The sequence below is a fragment of the Saccopteryx leptura genome, chromosome 5 (assembly GCF_036850995.1).
Source record: "Saccopteryx leptura isolate mSacLep1 chromosome 5, mSacLep1_pri_phased_curated, whole genome shotgun sequence".
Taxonomy (NCBI): domain Eukaryota; kingdom Metazoa; phylum Chordata; class Mammalia; order Chiroptera; family Emballonuridae; genus Saccopteryx; species Saccopteryx leptura.
In genome coordinates this window covers 26,832,240-26,856,872 of record NC_089507.1, presented here as the reverse complement: position 1 = coordinate 26,856,872, position 24,633 = coordinate 26,832,240, and the positions used below count along the sequence as shown (strand labels likewise).

The 24,633-nt window shown below is 44.8% G+C and overlaps 2 protein-coding genes across 3 annotated transcripts in view; one reads left to right on the top strand and one right to left on the bottom strand.

Annotated features, from left to right (window-relative positions):
- Positions 1-3,693, top strand: part of RELL1 (RELT like 1) — a 70,930-nt gene extending 67,237 nt beyond the window's left edge. Inside the window, exon 7 of the mRNA XM_066387696.1 lies at positions 1,632-3,693. The gene's annotated coding sequence lies outside the window, so the exon portion shown is untranslated. The remainder of the gene's footprint in view (positions 1-1,631) is intronic.
- Positions 3,694-17,705: 14,012 nt separating this feature from the next.
- Positions 17,706-24,633, bottom strand: part of C5H4orf19 (chromosome 5 C4orf19 homolog) — a 93,898-nt gene continuing 86,970 nt past the window's right edge. For both annotated transcript variants that reach the window (XM_066387694.1, XM_066387695.1), the window contains exons 3-4: positions 20,371-20,424; positions 17,706-19,351 (exon numbers count right to left, since the gene is read on the bottom strand). In XM_066387694.1, the coding sequence (XP_066243791.1) occupies positions 18,424-19,351; positions 20,371-20,402 (960 nt within the window). In that variant the 5' untranslated portion in view covers positions 20,403-20,424 and the 3' untranslated portion in view covers positions 17,706-18,423. The remainder of the gene's footprint in view (positions 19,352-20,370; positions 20,425-24,633) is intronic.

Below are 24,633 nucleotides of genomic sequence, written 5' to 3'. Positions count from 1 at the left end.
CCCTCCCCTAGGCCGGGCCTCCACCTTGCAATCCTGCTCCTTAAAGTCGTTCAAATCTGTGCAAAGAACTGGAAATGCCAATGAAAAAGTTTTTGTTGGAAAGAAAACTCTTACTGTGATGAAACATTACATTCTAGGCCTAACATCCCTTCCTCTTGACCCTTTTCTACTTGATTCAAAAAAAAAGTCTAGCCGTAGGGAGCCGATGATAAAAGACATAAAAATAGTCAAATGCCTGTTTTGTAGATAATAGCCTAGTTTGAAGTTTTACTGGGAAACTTCTCTTTTTTTTTCTTTTAAGACCATTTTTCTATTTTCCCACCTCTGGCCTTTTTCTACCTCTTTCCTTGCTCGCCTCTCCCTCATATTAATTGACTCGCAATTGAAAGTATTCCCAGACTTGACTTCATTCAGTTTTAGGTTGAAATCCATATAGTTCAGCCATGCTAGGTTGCAGGGAGTTACAATTAATAATTCAGTGTGTGCTGTTTTGGGGACAATATTTTATTTCCTTTTTAGTAAAAGGGGTAAGGGTCCTTTACCCAACTTATTTAGTTTGGTAAGTCAGTATCTTTATCTTTGTCTCTCTCAGTCTGTCTCTCTCATAACCACTGTGAATGTTATAAATTACCGAAAAGGATAATATGGATAATAATGGACGATCTTTTGAAGGGTGAGTTAGAAAATAAAAATAATACTTAAGGCATCTCTATCGACTCTTTGCTGTTCCTCCATATTTTTGCAAGTTGGTTTCATCTCTGATTTTGATTAGTATTTATAGGCAAACACGCGTTTGTCGGACAAGAGAGTGTTCTGTTCCTTAACTTGGTGTAGGTTGGCTTGCAGGGTGCGTGTGTTTCAACATGCGCAAGTAGCTCGAGAATTCTAGTCCTATCCTGGGTCAGCCCAGCCTTCAAAACGGGAAAGTAATAGGGTGCATAACTGTCTGTCACTTGAAGAGACATTTGTTTAAAAACAACAACAAAAAAACTTTGGAAAAATAAAACCCTGTTTTTACAAGTTTACAAGGCACTTCATTTGTAATGTAAATGTAGACACACAGGGACGGTTGTTAGAACTTAGTGATGCAGTCCGAGCCCTTGGGGCTCAGCGAAGACCCAGGCTGAGTTTGCTCACTGTAGTCTTACCCGCCCGCCCGTGAACTCCCAGCCCAAACTCAGACTTAGCTCTTTGGTGTGTCTTGGGAAAGACACCTTACCTGACAGCTAAGGTTCCTTGTGACTGAGCCTGTTCACTTGCCAGAATGTGGCTGAGGAGTTAAAGAACACGGTCCCAAGAAGGATACAGGACTCACAGGGAGAAGGCCCACCTTAGAAACTCGTGTTGAAACAGCCCGATTCCCTTCGTCTACTGTGGTTCTCAGATTCTATTCTTTCTTCATTTACACAACCTTGATAATGAGGTCCTTTTGAAATTGTGGTACTTCAGTTTCTGCGGACCGAATTCTAGTGAAATGTGTCACGGGGAAAGGAACGCCGTGGCAGGGGGTGTGCCGGGGAGAGGGCGGGTTGCACGCTATCTCTCTGTGTTTTTAAATATTCAGGCAGATCAGTGTGTGATGTTATGCTTAACCTGCTGGGAAGCTTTACCTTTCTTGATTTCTCTTTCAGGAATGACTGTATTTGAAGAGTTCTAAGAGACTGAAAACTTAAAACTTAACAAGATCTGAAGTTGCCTGAGGAGTATATTTTACCTTTTATACGATTTCTATCACGGAGTCTGCAGGCATATGGGACAAAGCTAAACGGGAATGTTGTTGCTATGCTGAATACAGAATTCAGTTGGCTTTGAAACAAGTTTTGGTTTTAAAAAAGTTGGATGAAGATGTATTACATTTCCAGGGAAGGAAAGAGCCTGTGTTTTATCTTCCCAACCACTAGCCATACCCCTTCCAGGCCCCCCTCCCTGGCCTTTGTGTGTACATCGCAGCTTTTCCAGAATGGTCACTGTGTACAGCGGAGCTATTCGTGTGCAGTCTGAGCTGATGCTGCGTGTGTGTGTGTGTGTGTGTGTGCGCGCGCGCGCGTGCACACGCATGTGCATGTGCTTCTGTTCTGACCTTTACTTCCTACTTCCCTACTGGTGTAAGAAGAGCCTCTTACAGTTTAACTGTTACAAAAGACAAAGACGACTCATGGGTAGGGAAGGTCCTTGGAGATAACCTCGTCTAGTCCTGAGAAATGGGTCCCCCAAGAGGTCATGGAGTCGGATAGGTCTAGACGGCAGACTTTGGATTCTGAGACCAAGAATTCAGTATTGACTTCTGCTACCACCCTGCCCCTTTCTTAGGTCACTTATAAAATATTGAGATTTTTTTTTGAAACTTGAACTAAGCCATTCTTATTTAGTCCATTCAATAAAGGGGGAAATGGTTTAAAGTCACAAAAACAACAACAACAAAAATTCTTGTTTTGACAACCCAAGGTTAAAACAAACCAGAAAATCATCCTTCTCATGCCGGTGGGCCCGCACCTTCCCCTGGCTGGTTTTCCTTGGTCACTTGCTGTTTTCCATCTTGTAACTAATGCTCGTTATCTAAGAGAGTCTCGGTTGTTACTTCTCTTTTGGGTCTGGAAAACCCTATATATATATATCAATATTTTAAGCCTGAGAGTTTATGAAACACTTGAAAGAGCTCAGAGGCAAAGATAGCAGATTTTTGAGAGGTTTTAGGCCAAAGGCTGGAAGGGTCCACTTGCAGGGAAATCTCCCAGACCTACTTCTGGCTTCTTTTATTTCAAAGAGAAAAAAGCACCTGTCTCTCTCATTTGACTCCCACGTGATTTCCATTCAAATGTATTTGGAAGTATTTACTGTAAATAGACTCATTCCACTCTGTTTCTGACATCAAACTAAAAGTTTCTAACTTTTTAGATGAATGGTAGATAGGTGCATTTTCATGCAAATTTTTACTGACAACTAATGAAAAGGCATATATGTATACACACACACACACACACACAGCAGACGAGAGGGGGTCAGTATGGAAATAAATTTCACTGGGGTCCAGAAAGTAGCTATATAGGAATGTTGGGGGTGTGAATTAGTGTAAATAATATGTGTGTAGTCTAGACCAATAGTTTTAGTTTATAGATAAGCATCATTTTTTTTTGTTTGTTTTAAGAATATACCTTCAAAATGGTGAGGGGTAATATGTAAAATATTTTTCAGCTTTAATTTTTTTTTTTAACTTTATTCAGGTCAGAGCACTTTCTTGAACAGCAATACAACAGGCAAAAGAATACTCAAAAATATTTAAAATTATATTTATACCAACAGTACGTTTTAAATATTTTCTAATACTTGAGCAGTTTTGTCTGTCTGGCTTCCAAATATGCCAAAAGTTAAGCATTCAATGTTTTCAACACATAAGCTTTTTTCTCTTATCCACTAACTCCTGAGTGTTCCCAAAGCAACTGATGTTTACAGGCCTGTGTTTCCTTTCCTTCTCCGGAAGGGCTGGAGAGCCACGACGGGTTAATGTACGAAACACTAATGGTGGACGAACTTCCGGTGTCACGAAGGTGTTGGCGACCACCTTGCTGTAAAATTTTGTAAAGAAAAAAATTTCACCCTTTTGAGTGTCAAGTATATTTTTAACTGTCTGGTTTGTACTTTTACAACTTTTGTACTACCAAAGCAGAGTTAAAAATAAAAATGTTACGTACAGTGTGCTGTGTGTGAATGGTCCGGTTGGGGGACCCTTGTGTACGGAAAGTGTCATGTGGTAAGTTTCACTGATGGTGTTTAATGTTACGGTGCCTGATTTCTCACGTCTGGTTTGGCAAGTGATCATTTGGCCGACGGTCCTCCCTGGATTTCCCTTCCATGGTAACAGCATTCCTCAGCCCTGCCATCATGATTTTTAAATTTGGAGATGCTGTTGAATATACAGAAGAGTTGCAAAAGCACTCCACTGCCCCTTGTGCTAACATCTTATACAACCACAGAACAATGATCAAAACCAACACAATGGAGAAGATAAACCCATGGGACTACATTAAACTGCAAAGCTTTTTCACAGCAAAAGAAACCATTAACAAAAAGACAACCCACTGTATGCAAAAGCATATTTGCCAATACATCTGACAAAGCGTTAATAACCAAAATAAAGAACTTATAAAACTCAAAATCATGAAGACAAATAATCCAATTAAAAATGCGCAAAGGGGCCCTGGCCGGTTGGCTCAGTGGTAGAGCGTTGGCCTGGCATGCAGGAGTCCTGGGTTCGATTCCTGGCCAGGGCACACAGGAGAAGCGCCCATCTGCTTCTCCACCCCTCCCCCTCTCCTTCCTCTCTGTCTCTCTCTTCCCCTCCCACAGCCGAGGCTCCATTGGAGCAAAGATGGCCCGGGCGCTGGGGATGGCTCTGTGGCCTCTGCCTCAGGCGCTAGAATGGCTCTGGATGCAACAGAGCAACGCCCCAGAGGGGCAGAACATCGCCCCCCCTGGTGGGCATGCTGGGTGGATCCTGGTCGGGTGCATGCGGGAGTCTGTCTGACTGCCTCCCCGTTTCCAGCTTCGGAAAAATGAAAAAAAAAATGCACAAAGGACCTGACTAGAAACTTCTCCAAAGAGGACATATAGATGGCCAATAGGCATATGAAAAAATGCTCAATGTCACTAATCATTAGAGAAATGCAAATTAAAACCACATTGAGATACCACCTCACACCTGTTAGAATAGCTTTCATTAACAAATCAAGTGCTGGCAAGGATGTGGAGAAAAAGGAACCTTCCCACACTGCTGGTAGGAATGCAGACTGGTGCAGCCACTGTGGAAAACAGTATGGAGATTCTTCAAAAAGTTAAAAATGAAACTGCCTTATGACCCAGCCATCCTACTTTTAGGAATATATCCTAAGAATCCCGAAACACTAGTTCAAAAGAACATGTGCACCCCCATGTTTATTGCAGCATTGTTTACAATAGCTAAGATCTGGAAATAGCCCAAGTGTCCATTTGTGGATGAGTGCATAAAAAGCTGTGGTCCATTTATACAATGTAATTCTGCATGGCCATGAAAAAGAGGAAATCTTACCTTTGTAACAGTGTGGATGAACCTGGAGTTATTATGTTGAAGTAAAATAAGCGAGGCAGAGAAAGAAAAATGCCATATAATCTCACTTATGTGTGGACTCTAATGAACACAATAAACTGAGGAACAAAGTAGAAACAGGCGGGTCACAGGGAACAGGGACAGCTGTCGGAGGGAAGGGCAATGAGGGGACTGGATAAAACAAGGTGAAGGGATTAGGCAAAAAGCATATAAACGTAACAGATACAGACAGGGTAGCAATAGCCAGAGGGAAAGGGGGTGCAAAAGGGAGGGAAATAGGGGTGAACAGAGACTTTGCATGGAGTATGGGGCACAATGTGGTGTGTAGATGGTGTTACATTGAGTGGGACACTTGAAATCATGTCAACACAATAAACAAAAAAATAAAAAAATCAGTGTATCATTAATTAAGCCATAACTTTATTCTGAGCTCACCAATTGTCCCACTCAAATCCTTGATCTGTGTCAGGATCCCCCACTGCAGTCAGTTGCTGGTCTCCTCAGTCTCTGATCTGTGGTTACCCTTCGGTCTTCTGTTTTCATGACCTTGCCACTCTATAGTGCATTGGTCAGTTGTTTTGTAAAATGCCCTTCACCTGAAGTTAGCCAGGGGCCCTGATTAGATTAAGTCCTTGCGTTTCAGAAAGTATCCAGAGAGGTGATGTGCCTTTCTCGGTGCATCATATGCGGGGGCGTGATGTTCATATGTATTACTAGTGATGTCATCCTTGCTCATCAGCTCAAGGTGGCGGCCACCAGGTCCATTTGGGTAAAGTCCTTTTCCTTTCGTAATCAACAAGTATTTCAGGTGAGATACGTTGAGATTCTATTTCTGCTTACACTTTCCACCTGTTACTTTTTATCATCTGTATTAGTTTCTTAGGGCTTCTGCAGTAAATGAGCACAAAACGATCAATACTTACTCTTTCACAGCTTAGAAGTCGGAGTCCTGGAGGGGAGGTGCCCGCAGGGTGGGTTCCTGCTGAAGTCCCCCCCCCCGGGGGGGGTGGGGGGATCGCTCCATGCCTCTCTCCCGGCTTCCAGCTTCGGGCTTCCGGTGTTGCCGCAGCACCGGTGCTGCTGGCTTTGCAGCTACTTCCATCTCCGCCTCTGTCTTCACTCGGACCCCTTCCCTGCCTGCACCTGCCACTCCTCTTCTCATAAGGATCCCAGCTGGTGGATTGGGGCCGACCGCAACCTAGCATGACTTCATTTTAACTTGATTACTTTTCCAATGACACTACTCCCCAATAAGGTCACATTCACAGGAACCCAGAGTTAGGACTTCAGTGTTTCATTTTAGGAGATAAACTGACGACACCGTCCACTGGTCCACTGGTGGGTCGTGCCCAAGCTCCTTTCTGTGAAAGGGCTCCGTCAGGTGGGTGCCTGTGTCCTCCTGTTTTCTAGGGCTGCGAGGTGCTCCAGGTTCATCCCCTCTTGGGCTTTCCTTGCCTCGGACCTGGAATCGACCCCTAATCAAGGAACCCTGGTTCCTCTCATTGCAGAATGGTGTTTAGAAACAAAGACCAGGGCATCGGGTTAGCTCACTGGTGTCGCGGAATCCCTGCTTGTAACCCCCCAGTATGTGTAAATCCAGACACACCCTACCCCGAGTGCATACACACATTTTTATTGGTTTCTGTATTTTTAGAACAGGCGCGTGGGTCTAGGCTATACCTCTGGTTCCAGTCTGGCTCCAAAGGGCTCATTCTAACCTTCCCATTTTCCTTCTTTGTGACTTTTTTCTCCTACGGTGAAGAAACCTGGATCTTTTTTTTTTTTTGAAACCTGGATCTTATCTAGAATTTTTTCTATCTTGCATACATGAAAAGCAGTTTAAATATATACCCCTGGAAGAAACAAATTTACCAACTAGAGCACAATGTTTGTCTTTTGTTCTTCTAAGTTTTGGCCTTAGAGTGTCCAGTCAAAACGCTGTCTGCCAAAGTTGCCGAGGGCAGGCCCTCTGTTCCCGCCCCTTCAGCCTGGGCACGGGATTCCTTTTGACCGCAGTCATTTGTCACTGTCTGCATTCCATCTTTCACATCCTGGTTACAAATTTTTAAATTTAAATAAAACAAATCCTCTCATTGTGGTGCCTTGTTGGAGTTGGAGTTTTCACGCATTACTTTTTTTTTCATTTTCACTTTTTTCTTTGCCTTAAAAACAAGATGATCAATAACAGCTTAGCCAAGGAAATAGAAAAGCTGATTTTTATAATTTCCAGCTTATGAAAACAAAGAAACCCAGAATGTATGTACCAGGGAGGATATTAGAAATATCCCAAGTTTCCTGTGTATAGTTGAAAGGGGTCACTTGGGGTGACAGCTTTTATTCTTAGTTAATCAGCCTTTTGACAGCTTCTAGCACAAGTGTAATCCAGGACAGGTGGGGCTGGGTCCCTGATCTGCGTGTCTTTCCACTTGTCAGGAGAGCAGCGAGCAGTTGGTTACGTAGCACCTGCGGCCATTCTGTTCCACATGGAGACTGCTGCCTGCGGTGCCCGTTGGAACGACCAGTTCAGCTCTCTCCTACACGGGCAGGCCCTGCGTGAATTTCAGGGGGACTGTCCATAGCCACCAGTGCTCCTGAACTTCCTTCTCAAATCCACAGGCTTCGTCCGCCCTGACGCAGATGTAAAGTGGAGGAACCCTTCCTTCCCTCCCACTGAGGATAGTGGAATGTTGGGGCTAGGAAGTGGGGTCCCATGATTCGGTTCTGGTTGCTAAGGGCTTGGCTGTGGTCAAAGGGGACTGTGTTTTGCACCTGAGGTTTATTGCCAGTTCTTGGATCCTCTTGACTTTTTGTCTGTTGGGCAGTTGGTTCTACCCAGGGCTTCCTTTGTTCATTCCTCATCTCCCAGGGACTATTTCTCAGGACAGTTCTCAGGTCTCCCTTGCGGGGTCCCTCATTGTAGCTCCATACACCTGTAAGGACACCTGAGACTTCTCTGTGTCCTGCACTCTGTGGCCGCCCAGGTGGTGTCGCTGTGCACACGATTCAGCCGCATCCAGACTGCAGGTCGTCTGCCTTGCGGAGCTGGCACTTCCTCCCTCTGCTGGCCGAATGAGAAAACTGCATGGCTCCTTGGCCATTTGTTGTGGTGGCTTTATCAGGACCTGGCACTCAGAAATACCCATGATTAGATATTTTGCGGAATAAATAAATAGAGTCTACCTTTAAAAATAAAAGACGATCATTAGCTATCTTATAAAAGTAAAAATTAAAGTTTGGGTTTTTCCTAAACCATTTTCTGACCCCGGCAGTTTGTCAAGGGTCTGTGAGCGTCTGTCCCACGGCAGCTGATCACGGCAGCCTGGGAAGTGGCCCCCAGCGCACATAGCTTTAGCCAAGTGTAATGCCGGTGGGAGAGGCCAGGCAGGTTCACAGTGGATTCGGGCAGACCACAGAAGAACATGGAGCGGAAAGGTGCTAGGCCGCCCTGTTTATTGGATTCTTGCAGAGGTGAGGGAGCGAACAGGTGAGGGAAAACCACTTCCAGCAGCGGCTGGCCAGTGATCAGGAAAACCTCCCGGAGGGCACGTACCCGTAGCCTCAGGCTACGCACACGTGGTTTTTCTGCCACGTGCTCATGTATGAATCACGCAAAGTGCTTGCAGCCGGAAAACAAGTGAGCAAGCCTAACACAGCTGTTTTCCCTATACCACGAACAGCTGAGCCAGTAAACGTTTTGCTCTGAAGCTGGACCTCAATTAGGGTTCAAAACTCCATGGGAAAGCCACAGAGCAGAGGAGGGTCCAAGTTTGAGGAGTCAGGGGTACAGGGGCAAAAAAAAAAAAAAAAAAGAAAGAAAAAAGATCCTGTAAAGTACAGCATGGAGATACAGTCAATAATATTGTAATAACGGTGTGGTGCCAGGTGGGTACTGGAAATATCGCAGAAACACTTTGTAAAACAGGTGATTGTCTAATTACTACGATGTACACCTGAAATGGATACAAGTTAATACTGAATGTAAACTGTAATTAAAAGCAATGAAAAAAAAGTGAAAAGCAATGATCCGAGGGCGGAGCGGCAGCGCATACAGGGGGCAGCTGAAGGTCCATCGCCCAGCCCCGCCCGTCTCCGGAAGTGACACCTACGGCCTTTGGAGAACTCTCCCTCCCTCTGAGAACCCAGCCAGGTGCCCTTCTCCCCTGACTGCAGCTGGACATGACCGAGGTGGGCACATGACCGAGGTGGGCACATGACCCTTCTGGGACCTGGCCCAGTGGAGCCCTGTGGGGAAAACAGTTGTGTTAGGCGTGCATGCTGGTTTCCCGGCTGCAACCACTTTGTAAGATGAATGCGAGAGCCACGTGTGTGTCTCTATGAAAACCCATGGGTGCTTTCCCCCAGGGACGATTCTCCCAGCTCGCTCTACCCCCACAGCGAGGTGCGGTTCCCTGACTCCTGCAGCTGCCACCGTGGGGGGCGGTGTTCCTGACTCCTGCAGCTGCCACCGTGGGGGGCGGTGTTCCTGATCCCTCGCCCTCCACTGCAGAAAGCACGTTTTCCTCCGCTTATTCGCTCGCCCGTCTCTGCGAGCCTCCAATAAACGGCAATGGCCTGACGCTTTCCAGCTTCGCAATTTCTCTACAATCTGCCTGAATCCAGTGCGAACCTGCCTGGCTTCAACCACCAGCTTCATAAGTCCCTCCTAGGGATGGATGCCTTCTGGACCTGAAGAAAGTGGTGTATTTCTGGGGTGGCTAAAGCGATAGGCGCAGTGGCCAGCAGAGGCCAGGTTTCCTGCCACGTGGTCGGAGGCTGGTCGCAGAAAGGAAGGGGACATGCTGAGGGAGAGGCAGGCCTGGCTGCTGCCAAGCCCTGGGCTCAGTGGTCTCTGAGGCCCAGCCACCCTTCTGAGTGTAACACATGTTTCACTCAGAAACCCCCACGGTTAGATTATTTGCTGACTGCAGTGGGGGATCCTGACACAGATCAAGGACTTGAGTGGGACAATTGGTGAGCTCAGAATCAAGTTGTGGCTTAATTAATGATACACTGATGTTTTCTTTTTATTCTTTTTAATTTATTGCGTTGACATGATTTCAAGTGTCCCACTCAATGTAACGCCATCTACACACCACATTGTGCCCCCCATACTCCATGCAAAGTCTCTATTCACCCCTATTTCCCCCCTTTTACACCCCCCTTTCCCTCTGGCTATTGCCACCCTGTCTGTATCTGTTACCTTTATATTCTTTTTGCCCAGTCCCTTGGTTGTGTTACCTAGGTTGTTTTGTGTACCCTAGGTTGTGTTGAGTTTCCTCTATCCCTTGCAACAATAACAAAACCCCATGAGTATTGCAATGATTCGGAGGAAAGCAGATACAACAGGCATTACAGGGTCCCACGGGCAGGGAAGCCCTGGGTCCAGCCCTACAGCTGAGATGGCCTGGAGCTGCCGGGGGCCTGTAGCCGGGGCCTGACCGAGGTGTGGTTTCTGCTGTGAAACCCTCATGCGAACCCTCTTCCCTGCATTGCCCTCCATCTTTCCCTGATTTGTCATAGGGCTCGTGATAAGAGCTCCCATAAGAACACAGCTTTGACATTCAGATGCTTTTGGCCACCTGTGACCCTAAATTTTTTGGATCTCAGATTTCTAACAACAGCATAAAGATAATATGTGCCATTTAGGGTGGTCGCGATGATTATATGAGCTTGGCACATAACGAAACTTAGCACAGGGCTGGGTACAACCAGCACTCATTTAGCTGCCAAGTTCAGACCCTCTTTAGCAAAAGAAACCATGGAATGACGGGAATTTGGCCACGTGAGAGTCGGTGCTTGACGTTTCTGCCACATTCATGTTGCTTAATGTTCAAAGATGGATCTGGGGTGGGGGTGAGGGAAAAGGAAGTGTAGGAGGAAACAGGTAGAAAAGGGAACTGTAATATCTAGAGTCTGAGATTCTGCTGGCGCCAGGTCATTTGCCTTTTACGTGAGCGAATGATCTCATTGTCCTGATGCTGAATGGACCCAGACCTAAGGGCCACGTTCTTCGTTTGCTCAGGCCATCATTTTATCTTATCATGCTTATAATAAGACATGAACTTAGTATCCTCATTTGAGTGAGTCTAAAAAGAACTCGATTACTTTTTATGTGCAAGTTAATCTAGCTCAGAAACCTGGAGAAAATGCTCTTGGAACTGTAACCTTATATCCAATGGCAAGATTTATAGCTTTGCTTATTATGGATGAATATCTTCATGCTGACCAACACAAACAGACAGCAAACAACCCCCCCCCCCCTCAGACCTAGACCAATCCTGCCAAAGCTGCGGTCCCTGACTTGCATGAGGAATGCACTTTATTCTGTAAAAGTTTACTTGGGGCAGGTAGGGATAAAATAGGTAGACCATGTAAATTTTCATTTCAAATGTAGAATGACTTAAAGTTGTAACTAAACAAATGACCGTGTGTCCTACAATGGTTACATGCTAAAAATAATGAAAATAAATAACAATGAGAATTTTTAAATGAATTACGTTTGAAGTGCCCCCAAGATTTTTGCCTTGAGATGATTGTTAATGATGTAGGTAGAAGAGGATGTATCTAGTTTAGAAATTGTTTACTATTATTAGAAGTGGTTCAGAGAGCTATGATGGTGGTCACAGCAATCAAACTTCAGTCATTAAAAAAAAGTGTTGATGATGAATGCATATATAAGTGGAACTATTTCTCTGTCTCTAAAAATTAATTTTTAAAAAAGTGTCTAGTGCGTCTCAGAAAATGTGGTTCAGTGTGAGATGATTTTCACTGGGTAATGAAATGACACCTACCATTAAGTATTGACCTCGTGCTGGGTATGGGCTGTCCTCTCTGTGCCCGTATCTCATGGAGGTCTCATTATAGCCCAGGGGGAGGCGTGGCCATTACTACTTCTTTGCAGGTAACAAAACTGAGAAAAAAAAATCTCCAGCTATGTCACACTGGCTGTATATGTGGCAAACATGTACGGCCCATGGACCCACCTCACGCTTTGTGAGATAAGAAATTCTTGATCCTATGATCACTGTAAAAACTCGACTATCATCATTGATAGTAGTTGCCTCAGAGATTTTACAGATAAGTCCTTGACTATAACTTCTCTTTATTAAAATCTTCCTTGGAACCAGAGAAAAACAACAGCAACAAAACACCTTTCTTTCCCAACTGACAATACATGTAACTTCACTTTTCCAAGATGGAATTATCCTCACCTCCACTGTTTTGCTTTGAAGTTCTCTCTCCATTTGGATCTCAGCATTCCCTTGACTGTTGTGATTGTTGCATCCCCTGAAATAATGGAGACCAGAGTCCTTCTTGTCTCAGACATTTCACGTTTGGATTCAGCCCCTCCTTTTGTCTGATAGCAACCTGGCTGTCTCCCCAGGAAGGCTGTATTATGTATTCCTTAAAAGGACCAATTTGTTGTTCAACCTGGGTTCAGTTGAGATTCTTCCACTGGCTGGTTTTGTGACTGTAGATGAAGAATATAGCTTTTTGAGCCTCCATTTCATTTGAGTAATCACACCATAACTCATAGGGTCATGGTGGACCCAGATGATCTCATTGTACTAAATTGCATGCATTGTACTAAAGACCTAACAAATGGTAGGTTTTAAAAAAGTTAAGCTATGTTTATACTATGGTAAACCAAAGAGTATAACTAGGTGACTTCCAGAAATTATTACTGAATAAGATTTCTCTGTCAGTAATTGTAATTTGGCAAATTGTTTTGAGATAGTGTCTTTACAGGTGTTTTTCTTGTTATAATATTTTCTCCTGCAAACTTTTATTTCAAATTCTTTAACAGCCGTCGGTTTGTCTCCTGAATAATGGCTGCTGTCATGAATATCTTATGGCTTCATAAATGGCAATGAAAAACTTAATTTTTTTCTAAGCCATCAACATTTAAGACAGAGAGAGCAGATTAGTTAAAGACACCATCAACCGTCTTTGACCTGCGAAATCTTCCTGATTTGTATACGTTCCAAGGTTAACATGTACCATTCTCCATAGCTTTAGGACAATTTTGGAGAATGAAAAGGTATAAAAAAGTTTTTCATCCTGGAAATGCAATTATTTTTGTGGGATTTTTTTTTAAGGTTAGTAACTGATGTCCAAAGAAAACTGAATGGTTTTGCTTTTAAAATAGCAAGATCCAGACTAAAATATTCCAGTCAGCCTGTCCACCAACTGTCACACTTATGTTAGCTCGGAATGTGTAGTTTTGATAAGGGAGATGAGTAAAATTCTTTGTGTACCTTCCAGTCTCTTGGTCATATTTTATCGAAGTTTTATATTAACTATTCCAGAAATGCTTAAAGGCAGAAAATACAGGCTCTCCTAAAGATTGGGCTCAGAGGGTGAGGTGAGGGTGCACAGGAGATGAGTAGCACTAGGGGGCATTTTCATGTTTGCACACACGCACGTGGATGCTGTCCGTGTCAAAATACGAGTCTGGTTTTGTCTATTTACAAAGCATTTTTACAGACAGTCCACTTGAACTTCTAAATCAGTGGGTTTCGTTTTGTTTTGGTTTTTTTTTTTTGGATTTTTCTGAAGCTGGAAATGGGGAGGCAGTCAGACAGACTCCCGCATGCGCCCGACCAGGATCCACCTGGCACGCCCACCAGGGGGTGATGCTCTGCCCATCCGGGGCGTCGCTCTGTCGTGACCAGAGCCACTCTAGCACCTGGGGCAGTGGCCAAGGAGCCATCCCCAGCGCCTGGGCCATCTTTGCTCCAATGGAGCCTCGGCTGCGGGAGGGGAAGAGAGAGACAGAGAGGAAGGAGAGGGGGAGGGGTGGAGAAGCAGATGGGTGCTTCTCCTGTGTGCCCTGGCCGGGAATCGAACCCGGGACCTCCGCACGCCAGGCTGACACTCTACCACTGAGCCAACCGGCCAGGGCAATCAGTGGGTTTCAAAGTAGGTTTCACATAGCCCAACAGTGTGGAAAGAAAATACTGTATTAAAACTCTAACATTTAATTCTTTTGTCTTACTATTGCTCTATAAAGTACCTGACATTTGCGACGCACGGTGGCAGATGGGACCATAGAGGTGACTCTCCTGGACTTGGTCCACCATTCGGAGCCAAGAGAAGAGCGAATTCTGAGTCTCATTCCCCAAATACACATGCTTGCTTTCTCTCCCGGGATTGTAGAGATTGAGCCCAAGATGACTGAAAAACGCGGTCAGCCACGCTTCCCACTGCTTGGCCCAGACCCTGGTTTTCGTCTCAGTTTGGGATTAAGGTCCGAAAGGTAATGGTCTAGTCAGAGACCAAACTCACCGGCTGCTCAGTTTCTACCGTCTGTCCATAGACCCTCTTCTCCCCGCAAGCCTCACTGTTCCGATGGAGCAGGGCAGTCTCAGAGTGAGGACAGTGAATAATAGACGTACTTTCTCTCACATTTATTCAGACTTGTGCTCCCGCAGGCCTGCCTTTATGCCTTCATGACAGGATACCACGATTTTGTAATTAGTTTTCAGAGTCTTTGTTATGTGGTGTCTTCCCAATTGTTCTATGAAGAACTTCTTTGTTCTTTCACTCAGCAAATAACATACTGAGTTCCCACCTTGTGCTCACACTACTCCTGATCCAGGCCAAGGCCCTTGTTTATTATAGTCACTTTAGTTTAAAAAAAAAAATTGCTAACAGTCAATTCCAAGTGGCTGTGTGCAGTAAGACTCATCTGTAACCAGCACATTTCATAGGGTTGCCTAAAATATTGTTTCATAAAGTAGCCAAGGGGGCTTCAGAAGGCAGACTGTTTGGGTGTCTGCCATAACCCGGTGCACTGGAGACATGTACGAAGTTATAACGTAAGCAAAGGAGCGAGTTTTCCTTAAATTCACAGGAAAAGAACTTACCATGGAAAACAAATGTCAGCGTGTCTGTTTCATGATCACCAGTGCCAAAATAGAGGGCTTTAAAATAAACGAGGTTTAATCTAGAGGGAAAGAAATAAACAGGAAGAACTCCCACGTTTTTATTATAAGGACTTGTCTAATAGGCGTCCCTTTGGTGAAGAACAAAGTCCAAGTCCACTGGAGACCACGTTCCTGTGTCCGCACACAGATGACACAGATGCCTCAGGAAGTCAGGAGAGCTTTGCTCACACACTTGCATTTGGTGCCTCATTCATGCTTCTTGGGCCCCACCTGCTTGGAGACCCTGATGAAGTTAGGAAGTGAAGAGAGAGTCTTATCCTTCGGGTCGGAGGCAGAGGGGGGCGGGAAGAGAGAAAGGTGAAGGGCCAACAACTACCAACCATGGACAAGCGGGCGAGTGCTAAGAAACCTCAAATTCCCTTCATTCTTTTAGGGGGTCTGGTTTGACAGTTGAAACAATTTGCTACTATCTACCTTGGACACTAGGGGAAAAGATTTACTTTCACCTTATTGCAACAGTGCAATTTCCTCTAGTAAAAAGTAAAATATAACGTCTTAGCTCAAGAAATCTATCTGTAATACAGAAAAAAAAAATCTGAAATCAAAATTAAGCTTGAATATGGTGAATATCCACTCGGTGTAATTTGCTGAGATCATGAACTGTGTGTGAGGTTCACTCCTCATCGCAGCCAGCGCCCCCCATTCAGAGTGCGTCTGCGCTGTCAGATCGTCCAGCAGGTTTGGGAGAGGTTACTATTGTCAGCACACTCTTCTGCGAAGAGATGATGGTACCAGGCTGCAGACCTGAGACACTGCACAGAGCAGGATGCTCAGACAGCTGCTAGACAAGCTGGTGGGTAAAGCGAAGTCTGGAGTTTCTTTTCAATCTAAAGGTTTTCACTCTCCTCTGACATCCTTTGGTGGAGTCTGGACAGTGGGGTAAAGAAAACAGGGCCAGGATTGCTTTAAAAAAAAAAAAACACCTTGAAATTCTTGGTTATCTGTTAACCTCTTGAAACAGTTATTTTGCGCAAAAAGAATCTCTAAAACAAACTGAGGAGAGTTGCTAGTCATGGTGAAATATTTGCAGCAGTCCTAAAATGTAAAATTATGTCTATACGTAAATGCAGAAGTGAGTATCTGCAAGGGAAAGAGACTTGTCTGTGTTGAGACCTCATCTTACCCTCTCTTGTCTGAATTTTCTCCTTTTATCCTTCTGTATTAGAGATGCCAGCGGGGAGTTGAAATGGATGTAGCTGTCGGGTCCTTCTTCCTCTGGCCCAAATATTTAAACTTCTTCTATATTATACTCAATATAAATACAATTTCAACCTTTTGCAAACTGGCTCGAACCCAGGCTCCTGGGTTTGGAAGACCTGATGTGCAAAGGCTGTAAGTTGATCACCTCAAAACTTGATTTTCTTTTTTTCAGTAATCAAATCCGAACTTAATTCAAGAAAGCCATGCACACAGCTAGAAAGGTAAGTTTTCTTAGCCTTTCTTGCAGGTAGATGTGGTCAAGTGACCAGATGTTCATTGAGGAGGTATAAGTAGGAGGGCTGAAATATACTTCTGGAAGGTCCTTAATAGAGAGGGAGTGAGCTCTTCTGACCCTTTATTCTTTTTCCTATATGGGAAGCAAACGCAATGACTGGAGCCCCAGCAGCCATGATGGACTACATAGTGATCTTGAGAAGAAAGCCACGATGATAGAAGGAGCATGTGTCACTGATACCATGGAATGCTCTACCAGCCCAATTGCTACCTCCAGACTTTTTTTTTTTCAACATAAAAGGTAAATAAATCTCTATTTTTACAAACCATTTATCACACGCAGCTGGACCTGATCCCAACAGATAATACTTGGGAAACCATTGAAGGAACCACTCTGAAATATAAAGCATGGTATACTAAATATAATAGCAAACACATCTACAATACAATTAGCAACACCTAGAGATAGCTGGTCACCAAGCCAACCCAGGGTAATGTATGCCAGTTAAGCACTTCTTAGGGTACCATCCTCATAGATGCTGGAAGGCCTGGAAATCATGTTTTACATCAAATAATTACTAAAATGTGTGATGATATCATATACACTTCACAGCATTAGCATTTTCAGTTGTGAGGATGTAAAAATTTATTTAAAGGATGTTTTTAAATAAGAAGCCTTATTTCACGGAGTACCTATTATGTGTCAGGTATTGTGCCAAACCACTTGTATAATCTTGTTTAATCTCCTACTTTACAAGTACATACTATTATTCTTCTCACTTAGCAGAAGGGCAAATAGAAGGGATAAATCATGTGTCAAAGGTCACATGGCAGAGCTGGAAATCAAACCAAGGTCAGATTCCAGAACCTGTTATGTATAGAATACCATATTAAAGCATCCTCCATGTTTATATTTTTCTAGATAGTCCTGACAGTCCTATAAATTCTCCATCGATCTGCGTCGGCATGGCTGTCCGTGTTTTACAAAGTAGAAGGCTGAAACCCAGACACGCTTGTTTATCGCTTGTTTATCCTTAAGGCACAAGGAAGTCATGTTGTCAAGAGTTTGGACCCAAAGGACAGAGAGCTAAGCCATTCTCAGCAAAGCAACCTGATCTCCTCACCAAGTGTGATTTAGAGAAGTCTAGCTCTTTAAATTGAAAAAAAAAAAAAAAAATCAAAGGTCATTGACACTTTGGGAATATTGGAAGCACCTCTGAGTTAATTAATACAGGCAGCCATACATGTTGTTGTATTTTAATCAGAATCAGGCATTAAATGGCATAAAACACTTTCTATATCTCTTCACTGTTCCAAATTTCATCAACTTCAAACCCAAAAATGACATAAGCAGTTTCAAGAATTATTTTGACTGGCCTCCCCAATCCCAAAGGAGATTAAAAAGTAATAATGTAAAAAAGTTAAGGTCAAGGTATCTTGAACAGGCTGTCAAACAAGTGGTTAGTTACTAGTTCCCTGGGTGACTGTCCCTGAACATGCGCCATGCTCTGGAGACACAATAGGCACTTTAAATGGGGTAATTACCTCTTCTGGACTGGGTCCAACATTTGGCTCTCATAAGCAAAGACAGAACTGACAGTCAAACATAATGTTCCGTGAGTCTGTACGCACTCGGGATGAAGCGCATTCTCAGGAACATCTGCACCAGATGTTGTGGGGGTTGGCGAGCAGGCGGTTTAATTTCTAGGCACCGGCACCGTGACGCACTCTGATTTTTGTTTCCGTGTCCTGAGTGATGGGCCACCTCCACAGGGATGCTCTAACACTTAACCAGCCACGCGGCGCAGGCTCTGGCAACCATCAGAACAGACGCTGCTGTAAACCATGCGCAAGGCTGCCCCACGCGCAGAGATTCAGCTCGGTGTCTGCGGGGCCATCCCACCCGGATGCCCCCTCGTGACCTGACACTAGCTCACTTACATGCGCAAAGTCCTTCCTCTAATCCACCTCGTCCACATCTTCTCCGGCAGTAGCCGCTTCCAAAGCCGCCAGGGCTTCCGCCACCGCTGCGTCCTCGTCCTCATCGTCCTCCCCACTCCTGTCTCCCGGGCAGCTGTGGGCGACCTCCCACCCGTTCCTCCAATCGGCCACAGGCTCGGTCTGGGCGGGACCCTCCTCTTTAAAGGAGACGCTCAGGACTTCTGCAGCCACAGCCTCATTTAGTGAGTCCCAGCTTCTCTCCCCGGAGAAGGGCGTGCCCAAGCCCTGCTCCCCCACGCGGGGGCGCGTTTCCTCCAGGGGCGCCAACTCCCTGGGGGCTTTGACAAGCCAGTCTTTTTCTCCTCGACTCCCATTGTCTCCAGCCACGCTCCAACATTGAGGGTAATCTGGGGCGGGTATGTGGAGGACATGGTCTTGTACCCCCTGGGCAGGGCTTTCTGCTGTGGAAGGGACCCTGGAGTCTCCATTTCGGACGACTCGGGACTCTTCTGAGGCCGGCAGGGCACAGTCCGTTTCTCCGGCGTCCCCTCCTTCGAGGAAGGGCTGTGTCGGGTGCACGCTGTTTGCGGTGCCAGCCCAGGAGCCCGTGCCATCCTGGTGGGCCCCAGGATCCCCGGCGGGCTGCGGAGCTGTCACGGGCCCAATGCCATTGACGGCGCCCCCGGTCTTCTCCAGACAGTGTCCTCCTCCTGTGTCCCCTTGTGGGTGTAGTCCCTGGTGAGGCCGGCAGGGCTCCTGCGGACCAGCTGTTCTGCTTCTGCTCACAGTCCTCCTCAAGCCCTCTCTCTGAAGGTCATTTCTGTGCACCAGGACTTCGCTGCTCTGTTTGCCTTTTAATTTAACAGTGTCCTCTTCATCTAACTTGCAGCTGCTCACTTCGTTGACATAGCCAGGGGAGGGCACTTGAACTGGATCGAAGAGATAGCTGGGGTGAGAATAATGAAGACCAGTCAGGTTAAGTATTAACTTTATTTATTAACACCTTTATGAATCGCTAACCTCCATTATTAATAATTTCTACTGTAGGCTCTGCTTCTCTTCCTTTAATTTCTGTAATTACTTGTTTAGGCCTATATGTGTGTCTAAATCAAATTGATACAGTTGCCATAGAAATGTTCCACCACTGGAAATAGATCTTAAGAAAAGATGCAAAAGAGGGCAGAAGAAGGTACGAAACAAAGTGGTTCATGGAATTTAAAAACAAACAAAAAGGTAAGTAGAAAAAAGAAATGTCCCAAATCAGGGAAATAACTACTAGGTAAGTACCGATAGTACATCCCCTTAAAGGAATACTCTACAGTCACCAAAATGAGAAATACGACACATGGGCTAGCATAGATAAAAGATACTTAGAATAAATGTTTTTTGTGTAGCCTAATATCACATTATGATTACAGTAGAGTAAAACTTACATATGTATATATGTGTATATATGGATTAAAAATACATATGTATATAGATATAAATATGGAATAGAACTATAATAATAAACACATTTATTTGTTAAGGAAGCAAAATCAGTTAATTTTTTTCCATTTTAGGGAGAATTCTGTTTCTATTACCCACATTCTGGAATAGAATCTGGAAAAAAGTAAACACACACATGTGACGGGGGTGACTTATTTTCCTGAGGCCATTTCGAGCATCCTCTAAAACCCAAGCTTCTCTCTGCACTGAAACTCTCTGGAGACATCAATTCAGCCCAAACCAAATTCAGTCTCAGAGAACAATGGTGTTCCCAACATCTCTGAGGAGGGAGCAAAAACATTTATTTTACATCTAGGCACATGCCCTCTTCAATGACGTCAAGGCAGTTCCACATTCTCAATGCCGGTCATGCCCCAAGCCAGGCGGATGCACTGAATCAAGGCAGGATCTTTAAAAGTGCCTCCATGGTCATCATGCCTTCCTCTATTTGAGAGATTTTTTTTTTTTCAAATTTACCTTTGTATCATTTTACAGCACCTGCACCCCATCTGGATAGTTTTTTGTTACCATCTGGAAAGTGTAAAAAAAAAAAAAAAGAAAACATAGTGAATGACATTTTAATATAAAGTACATTTGCTTTTTCTTTCCTAGATACTCACAAGTCGGTGGAGTGACAGTCTTTGGCAGAAAGGTAACAGGCGGGCCAGGGAGGCACTGGAATGCCCGTGTGTATTGAAAACCGGTGATTCAGAGTTTACAAACAGTTATTGATACTTGTCTCTGTGTGAGACCCTTCCCCTACCCCGGGAGTTTCTGTTTTGCCAAAGAGGAAATACAGGTTGAAGGCTGTTAGGGAGAGAAGGGTGGAATTGAAAAGGATCTGAGCGTTGTCTATCCCACTGCCTTCTTTGGGGGACACAGGAGCCTAATCAGGGTGCAAGCAGGAGGTGTCTGAGCGAGGAGAGGTGTCCTTGCCAGTGGACTGACTACTCAAGTATTCACGGACATCAGGGTAAGGCAGCTGACCTGCGTGTTCCACGTTAGAGACCCGAGGACGTGACAGCCAGAGTCGTCATCACAAGCTTCACCTGGACTAAAGTGCCCGTGCTCTGCCTTCGCCATCACTGGGCCGATTCTGGCTATAATGCATGGACCCCACTCTCCTGTAGTTCAAGGACATGGCCTTTCGGGCCTCCTGGTGATAGGTGGACTCAGGTCTGGGCTGCTTCCTCTCTTAGCCGCCCACTATCTGCTGCCCTGTCTCAAGGTTGCATTTTTCCCCCTGAAAATTGCCCTCTGAATAAAACCTTCTTTTCCTGTGGAATCAACCACATTGTTCTGTTCTTTTCTTTTGAAAATCCTAAAAATGGGTGTGGAAGAACCTTTAAGTCATTCTCCATTTCTAATATGTATGACCTTTAAAAAGACAAGCAGTTAACAGAACAAGCCCCTGTCCCTTGGTCTCCACAAGACGCATGCGCTCAGAACAGAGAGAGCAGGCACTGCCGCTGGGTCGCTGCCTCCCCTGTTCTCTTCCGTCCTCCTTTTAGTCATGGGTGAATTTCCCAGGATGCTGCCTTCCCAAGCCATGGAGAAAGTGACAGTTTTTTTCTAAGAACTATAGGCTGGTTGGTTGATGACAGAGGACTGAAAAATACCCCCCCCCAAAAAAATATCTACATCCTAATCTCTGGAAGTTGTGAATGGCACCTCATATGACCAAAAACAAACAAACAAACAAACAAACAAACAAACATCTTTGCAGATGTGATTACAGATTTAAGATGGGGAGATTTGTCTGGAATATCTACCTCAGAGCCCAGTCCTGCCTCTCACTGGCTGTGTGACTTTGGGCCTTAGCTATTTCATCTGTAAATGGGGATAAAGATATACCTAGTACATGGTGTGGCTGGGGATTATACAAGTTAATATTTATATTAAGCATATCCTTACTACTCCGCTCTGTTGGGCTACAGAGTACTTAAGATGGCAGCCAGCCTTGCCCCAAAGAAAGGTGCAGTCTAGTTGCCAGGGCACACACACAAACAAGGAACACTTGTTTCTGGCCTAAGGGCCAAACGGTATACAGTGGTACCTTGAGATATGAACAGACCAACATACAAATTTTTTAAGATATGAGCTGCGACACAGTCCATATTTTTGTTCGAGATCCGAGTGAAATTCCGAGATACGAGTCGTGATTTGGGAAGCTGCTACTAGTTGGCGCGTTGGCGCATGGGTCCAGTATCGGCAGTTTGATATACGAGTTGACTGACGAGCTGGGTTACAGAACGAATTAAATTCGTATCTCAAGGTACCACTGTATTTCTACCAACTGTGGCACCAACTGAAACAAGTGCAACACAAGACTCACAGACAGAAATCACCGGGGGCTTAGCCAGCAATACGTACGTACAACCTCTCCCTTCTCCAAAGCACCCACAGTTAAATTACCCCATTTCCAAAGCCCAGGGTTCTGTTTCCAGCTGCTGCTTCCCATTTATGTCCACTTTCTGCCAATAATTCATACGTCAGCTGGATAAATAGAATAAAAACTACCATGTGCCCCTCTTCCCCTCCACACCCTGCTCTAAAATCCTGCCCCTTCCATGTTTGCAGTACCTTGTTTATCTCAGACTTATTAAACAAAATTAGCCAGGAGGATAGGGGGTCAAAAAAAAAAAATCAAAAGGCTTTTAAGTGTTTGAGAGAGGGCAGACTGTGGGTGATAATAATGTCATTGAAGCAATCATAAAATATTAATCCTTGAAAAATATCAGGTAGGCCAACTTTAGGATGGTGAGTTCAAGAGTTGTACATGGGGAAGGTTTTCTTCTGAAAAAAAGGACGGAAGAAAGAGAGGCATGTCTTGAGTGACACCTGGTGGTCCCAGCAGCACAGAGGCCGACTGAGGTCAACGTTGGGGAACCCTGGCCAGGCTGGGCCTGTCCCCACCCTCTGCTGCCATGGCTGTGGCCACAGGAGCAGCACACACCGAGATGCAATGACTGCTGAGCTCTAAGCCCGACTGGACAGCCACCATGCCCTGTATTCTTACAGAATTTACACACTATTTGTGGCTTGTAGAGTCCCCTCCCGGCTCCCCCAGGAAAACCACAGGATCTGTATTTTTCTTCAAAGCCATGTCATTGTGAAGGATGTTTTGACATCTGTCCCCTTTCAGGATCAAGTTTCCAGTTTTGGCTTCTTCACCCACTGCTTCCTCGTAGGGCACACCGCAGGGGGTTTCCTACCGACCTTGCTCTTATCTGAGGGCTGTGCTCTGCGCCTCTTCCGAGCGAGCTCGGTAGACACAGCCTCTGCCTGCTCAGAGGTTCCACCCTCGCTCACCTCACCCGGTGGTCTCCTTCCCCAGCAACATTCCTTCTCTCAATGAGACCGGCTCTGGGCTCTAGCGTCCAAGGTTGTGTGGCGGCTGGTGAAAAGGGTGGGGACTGATGTATGTACAGCCAATGCCCGCCTGCCACAGCTATAATTATTCTTCCTTATATGATGATTTCTAATATCAAATTCAGTTTATTTCTTTTTCATCTCACTCCCCCATCTCCATCTTGCTTTTAAGGTGGCGTTCTCCCATATCTGGGTGCAGAAAGGAAGTACTCCTTGTCCTGCGTGATCCAAGGAAATGGGAGTAAGACTGAGCTCAAAAGGGGAAGCCCATCTGCTTCCTCTGCCCCCCTCACTTTGACGACAGCTAGCTTAAAGGTGAGAAAAATCAGGTGCAGGTGCCCTGTGTTACTGAGCAGAGTCAAAATGTGCTTTCTCTTTGGAGTATAAAAAAAAAAGCAACAGAGAAGCAAAGGGCAAATCCTTCACAACCATCATCTCGTTTACACAGGGGAAAAGCAAATACCATAAGGGTGGTGTGTCCCTCTCAGCTGGCGCCTGCCCGCTCCCGAGTCCTGTGTTGGGGGTTGACTCTGTCCTGTGTTTGGTGTTGAAGTTAAAACAGTTCTGCATTTGAAGATGGACCTGGTAATGTCCTGTTGGTTACCAGTCAATCTCCTTGTTGGAAAATCCTGTTTCATAAGGGGGAGAAGGGTGGAGCTTGGAAGAAGGGCCAAGACAAGGGAGAGCCTGGGGTTTGCTCACCAGGCAGAGAAACTGACTGAATATTCATCAGGAAGTCAGGGGAACAGAGGGAAAGGCTCCTCCCAGTGGGAAAGGGCAGGCTTTGGAGTTAGGTAATACTATTAAATCAAGACTCATTTTCTGATTTTAATCATTGTCCTGGGGGCTATGTAAGAAAATGTCCTTGTTCTAAATGATTCAGGAAAAAAAAAGTGTGTGTGTGTGTGTGTGTGTGTGTGTGTGTGTGTGTGTATGTAATGAAAGGGAAAGAGAATAGAGGGTACATGGGGATTATTTTTTTATTTAAATCATTTTATGATAAAATTTTATATAAACCATAAACACTACAGTTAAAAATAAAACTCAAACAGAACTAAGACAGTAGCTAAAACATTTCAAATGAAAAAGTAATAACAAAACCCTGTCAGCCTGCTTGAAATTATTCAGCTTTTAGATATATACGCTTTCTTTCCCAGACTTATAATGGTGATTTCCATTACACTTGACTAGGCTATGAAATATTAAATGTTATTTTTAAAAGACACATACTCAAATTTAAGGCATCTAGAGGCTCTTTGTGTTTTTCTTGCGACTTTTCTATAAGTCTAAAATAATGTCAAAATTAAAAGGGCCTGACCTGTGGTGGCGCAGGGGATAAAGCATCCATCTGGATGAGATCTAGCAGCT